The sequence below is a fragment of the Salvelinus alpinus genome, chromosome 3, assembly GCF_045679555.1.
Source record: "Salvelinus alpinus chromosome 3, SLU_Salpinus.1, whole genome shotgun sequence".
NCBI lineage: Eukaryota > Metazoa > Chordata > Actinopteri > Salmoniformes > Salmonidae > Salvelinus > Salvelinus alpinus.
Window position 1 is genome coordinate 77,445,507 of NC_092088.1, and position 6,000 is coordinate 77,451,506.

Sequence of the window (6,000 nt, forward strand, 5' to 3'; positions counted from 1 at the left end):
CTAAATACTCACACACACAGTGTCACTCCAACACACACACACACACACACACACTGTCAACACACACACTGTCACTCACTCCATCATCTGCTCACTCACACATAATATGCACAGACATTTATACTGACTCCACAGACCCACACACCCACTAACATACAAGCTGCTGCTACTCTGTTTATCATATATCCTGTTGCCTAATCGCCCTATATCTACTTCCATCACTCCAGTATCCCTGCAAATGTACATATGTTATTTGAACTGACTTTTCAAATATGTCCTGTATATAGTATGCTTAGTTACTTACTTTATGGTGTATTTCATATTTCTTATTCTTATTTCTCGTGTGTTTTTTTTCTAGTAATACATTGTTATTGATTATTGCATTGTTGGGTTTTGAGTTTGCAAGAAAGGGATTTCACTGTATTTGTGCATGTGACATTAAAACTTGAAACTTGTATAAGTGAATAAATGGATAGGAGAATCCCTGCGGAGACACTCGCCTGAGTCTCTTAGGGCCGTCTGAGGCGCTGGGACTGGAGATAGACTTGCGTTTCCTGGGGCGACCGGGCCCTCTGCGAGCAGGGCTGTGAGAGGTCTCTGCTTTCTGGCGGTCATGTTTTCTCTGCAGCTTTGTCAGTTCTCTCTGTTTCTCTTTGTAACGTCTCTGGATCTCCGCTAGCTGGACTCGTATTGCTAGCTCGGCTCCATCCACCGTCTCCATGACACCCTTCACCGGACACATCTGCAGACAGATAGACATGAAGTATATAGTAGATTGTAAATGGACAGTACTGTGTGATGGTACATAGAAAATGTAGCTTGTGTATCTGTGTGTATATACAGTACAGTTATATACTGTGTATCTATGTATATACTGTACAGTGTATACTGTATATCTGTGTATATATATATATATAGTACAGTTATATACTGTGTTTTAACATGTATGTACAGTACCGTTATATACTGTGTATCTGTGTAGCATAGTGGTTAGCGGCAGCGTAGCCTAGTGGTTAGAGCGTTGGACTAGTAACCGAAGGGTTGCAAGATCGAATTCCCGAGCTGACATTTGTTCTTAACTTCTTATGGCTGGGTGCAATATTGAGTAGCTTAGATGAATAAGGTGCCCAGAGTAAACTGCCTGCTACTCAGGCCCAGAAGCTAAGATATGCATATTATTAGTAGATTTGGATGGAAAACACTCTGAAGTTTCTAAAACTGTTTGATTGATGTCTGTGAGTATAACAGAACTCATATGGCAGGCAAAAACCTGAGAAAAAAATACAAACAGGAAGTGGGAAATCTGAGGTTTGTAGGTTTGCCTATCCAATATACAGTGTCTATGGGGTCATATTGCACTTCCTAAGGCTTCCACTAGATGTCAACAGTCTGTAGAACCTTGTTTCAGGCTTCTACTGTGAAGGATGAGGGTATGAGAGCTGTTTCAACCAGGTGTCTGGCAGAGTGCCATGAGCTCACTCAGGCGCGCCCCCGTGAGAGGTAGCTGCGTTCCTTTTCGTTTCTAAAGACAAAGGAATTCTCCGGTTGAAACATTATTGAAGATTTATGTTAGGCATCTCCAATCCAAAATAAATCTAGAATTGGCTTCCTATATCGCAACAAAGCATCCTTCACTCATGCTGCCAAACATGCCCTCGTAAAACTGACCATCCTACCGATCCTCGACTTCGGTGATGTCATCTATAAAATAGCCTCCAACACTCTACTCGACAAACTGGATGCAGTCTATCACAGTGCCATCCGTTTTGTCACCAAAGCCCCATACACTACCCACCATTGCGACCTGTACGCTCTCGTTGGTTGGCCCTCGCTTCATACTCGTCGCCAAACCCACTGGCTACAGGTTATCTACAAGTCTCTGCTAGGTAAAGCCCCGCCTTATCTCAGCTCACTGGTCACCATAACAGCACCCACTCGTAGCACGCGCTCCAGCAGGCATATCTCACTGGTCACCCCCACAGCCAATTCCTACTTTGGTCGTCTTTCCTTCAAGTTCTCTGCTGCCCATGACTGGAACGAACTGCAAAAATCTCTGAAGCTGGAAACACTTATCTCCCTCACTAGCTTTAAGCACCAGCTGTCAGAGCAGCTCACAGATTACTGCACCTGTACATAGCCCATCTATAATACTGCCCAAACAACTACCTCTTCCCCTACTGTATTTATTTATTTTGCTCCTTTGCACCCCATTATTTCTATTTCTACTTTGCACATTCTTCCACTGCAAATCTACCATTCTAGTGTTTTACTCGCTATATTGTATTTACCTCGCCACCATGTCCTTTTTTTGCCTTTACCTCCCTTATCTCACCTCATTTGCTCACATTGTATATAGACTTATTTTTCTACTGTATTATTGACTGTATGTTTGTTTTACTCCATGTGTAACTCTGTGTTGTTGTATGTGTCGAATTGCTATGCTTTATCTTGGCCAGGTCGCAGTTGCAAATGAGTACTTGTTCTCAACTAGCCTACCTGGTTAAATAAAGGTGAAATATATATTTTTTAAAAGGTAAGTGAATATTTATAATGCTATTTCTGACTTCTGTTGACTCCACAACATGGCGGGTACCTGTATGGCTTGTTTTTGTGTCTGAGCGCCGTACTCAGATTATTGCATGGTGTGCTTTTTCCGTAAAGTTTTTTTGAAATCTGACACAGCGGTTGCATTAAAGAGAAGTTTATCTAAAGTTCCATGTTAAACACTTGTATATTTTATCAATGTTTATTATGAGTATTTCTGTAAATTGATGTGGCTCTCTGCAAAATCACTGGATGTTTTGCAGGCAAAACATTACTGAACATAACGCGCCATTGTAAACTAAGATTTGTGGATATAAATATGAACTTTATCGAACAAAACATACATGTATTGTGTAACATAAAGTCCTATGAGTGTCATCTGATGAAGATCATCAAAGGTTAGTGATTCATTTTATCTCTATTTCTGCTTTTTGTGACTCCTCTCTTTAGCTGGAAAAATGGCTGTGTTTTTCCCTGACTAGGTACTGACCTAACAAAATCAGATGGTGTGCTTTCGTCGTAAAGCCTTTTTGAAATCGTACACTGTGGTGGGATTAACAACAAGTTTATCTTTAAAATGGTGTAAAATACTTGTATGTTTGAGGAATTTTAATTATGAGATTTCTGTTCTTTGAATTTGACGCCCTGCACTTTCACTGGCTGTTGTCAAGTCGATCCCGTTAACGGGATCTCAGCCGATCTCAGCCGTAAGAAGTTAACTGACTTGCCTAGTTAAATAAATAAAATAAAAAATAAAAAATACAGTACAGTACCGTTATATACTGTGTATTTATACACTACCGTTATATACTGTGTATCTGTGTGTATATATACAGTACAGTTATATACTGTGTATCTGTGTATATATATATATATATATATATATATATATATATATATAGTACAGTTATATACTGTATATATATACAGTACCGTTATATACTGTGTATATATAGTACAATTATTTACTGTGTATCTGTGTATATACAGTTATATACTGTGTATCTGTGTATATACAGCACAGTTATATACTGTGTAGCTGTGTATATACAGTACAGTTATATACTGTGTTTCTGTGTATATACAGTACAGTTATATTCTGTACATGTGCATTATATGTTTGAGTAAACAAGTGTGTATACCTACAGGACTGTCTGTGTGTGCAGATTTGAGTGTGTGTGTTCAGTTCTCTATGTGTATGGAAAGTTCTATGTGTGTTTAAGCATACACACATACCGGCTCGTGGCGAGGCGTCCAGCTGCATTTCCGCCGCAGGTTGAAGGTCCTCCTGACGGGACAGTGCTTCCCCTCCCCCCTCCCTGGAGCTCCTCCCCCAAGCTCCAGACTGCGAGCCGCAGCCAGGGTCGCCAGGCTACTAAGGTCAAAGGTCAAAACGTCCTCTCCTGAGGAGAGAGAGAAGATAATGACATTATTTTTTACTATTGCCGCCCCCTAAACAAGTGATTGGCAAACAAGGTGAATGTTAGCTAAGTTATAGCATTCACACACACACACACACACACACACACACACACACACACACACACACACACACACACACACACACACACACACACACACACACACACACACACACACACACACACACACACACACACACACACACACACACACACATCGGCTGAGTGAGAGGGAAAGAGGTGGACAGACGGAGAGAAAGAAGGAGGGAGAGTGCTAAAGGAGTGCTGTCTCTCCATCTATCACTGTCATTAACTCTGTCATTGTCACCGCCTGCAGATCAACTAGAATATTCATGAGGGACCAGCCAGCCCACACACACACACACACCGGTTCATTTCGCCGAGCTGCAGAGACAGTCAAATTGCTGCGCACAAGAGAAAAGTAGAGGGAGAGAGAGGATGATAGAGACAAAGGGAGGGAGGGAGGCGGAGAAGGGAGAACGAGGCAGAGGAGAAATAGGTGGAGAAGGGAAGATAAGGCAGAAGAGAAAGGAGGACGAGAAGGGAGGACAAGGTAGAGGAGGAGGAGAAGGGAAGATGAGGCAGAGGAGGAGGAGGAAGAGAAAGGGGGACGAGGTAGAGGAGAAGGAGGAGAAGGGAGGACAAGGTAGAGGAGAAGGAGGAGGAGAAGGGAGGACAAGGTAGAGGAGAAAGAGGAGGAGAAGAGAGGACAAGGTAGAGGAGAAGGGGGAGAAGGGAAGATGAGGCAGAGGAGAAAGAGGAGGAGAAGAGAGGACAAGGTAGAGGAGAAGGAGGAGTAGAAGCAATAAGAGGCTAAGTATGAATTTATTGTCCTACATCTCCTCATTACCGACATGGACACAAACCAATTTACCCTCCAGGGGGAGGAGAGAAGAGGGGAAAGAAGGGTACTGACTCAGTCTACTAAGGAGTAAGAGAGGGAGGGGGAAGAAGGGGAGAGAGAGAGAGAGAGAGAGAGAGAGAGAGAGAGAGAGAGAGAGAGAGAGAGAGAGAGAGAGAGAGAGAGAGAGAGAGAGAGAGAGAGAGAGAGAGAGAGAGAGAGAGAGAGAGAGAGAGAGAGAGAGAGAGAGAGAGGGAGAGATTGTAAATACAACCCATATTTATGTTTATTTATTTTCCCTTTTGTACTTTAACTATTTGCACATAATATGACATTGGAAATGTCTTTATTATTTTGGAATTTTGTGAGTGTAATGTGTACTGTACATTTTTTGAATTGTTTATTTCACTTTTGTTTATTATCTATTTCACTTGCTTTAGTAAACATATGCCAATAAAGTCCTTACATTGAAAAAAGAGAAAGAGAAAGAGAGGGGGAGAGAGAGGGGGGGAGAGGGGGAGAGGGCATAGCAAGAGAAAGAAGGAGAAGGCGAGTGAGCAAGAGACATTTAGACCAGTCGACAGAGCAGAAGAGAAGAGAGAGATGGATGATAGAAGAACAAGAGAGAGAAAGGGGTGCTTGGCCAATAAGGAGCAGTGTCTGGCTTTACTACTGACCCACTCACAGCTGGACCACTGGAGCTGAACGGCTATTCACTTACAATATTACAAAGCTGTGTGTAAGCTCAAACCATAGAACAGGCAGGGCACACATCATATATTAAAAGAGAGGAAGGCTGGGAGAAGGAACTGAAAGTAAGGGATGGAGAGAACGCGTGTGAGTGAGATGGAAAGTGAGAAAGAGTGGGATAAAGAGAGAGTTAATTAAATAATTAATTAACCAATACCCTCAGAGAGAGAGAGAGAGACACAGAGAGAAAGACAGAGAGAGAGAGACAGGAAGGAAGGAAGGAAGGAAGGAAGGAAGGAAGGAAGGAAGGAAGGAAGGAAGGAAGGAAGGAAGGAAGGAAGGAAGGAAGGAAGGAAGGAAGGAAGGAAGGAAGGAAGGAAGGAAGAATGTATCTTGTCCTGGTTGGTAGAGGACAGCGGAGTCTCGTCTGTCAGATCTCTGGGCCAATGAGAGGCTCTGGTTACCCCTGACTGGATGACATCA

At 42.5% G+C, this 6,000-nt stretch overlaps 1 protein-coding gene across 1 annotated transcript in view; it reads right to left on the minus strand.

Moving 5' to 3' along the window:
* Positions 1-6,000, minus strand: part of LOC139571380 (BAH and coiled-coil domain-containing protein 1-like) — a 141,691-nt gene that overhangs the window by 39,671 nt on the left and 96,020 nt on the right. Inside the window, exons 13-14 of the mRNA XM_071394198.1 lie at positions 3,781-3,947; positions 501-742 (exon numbers count right to left, since the gene is read on the minus strand). Of these exons, the coding sequence (XP_071250299.1) occupies positions 501-742; positions 3,781-3,947 (409 nt within the window). The remainder of the gene's footprint in view (positions 1-500; positions 743-3,780; positions 3,948-6,000) is intronic.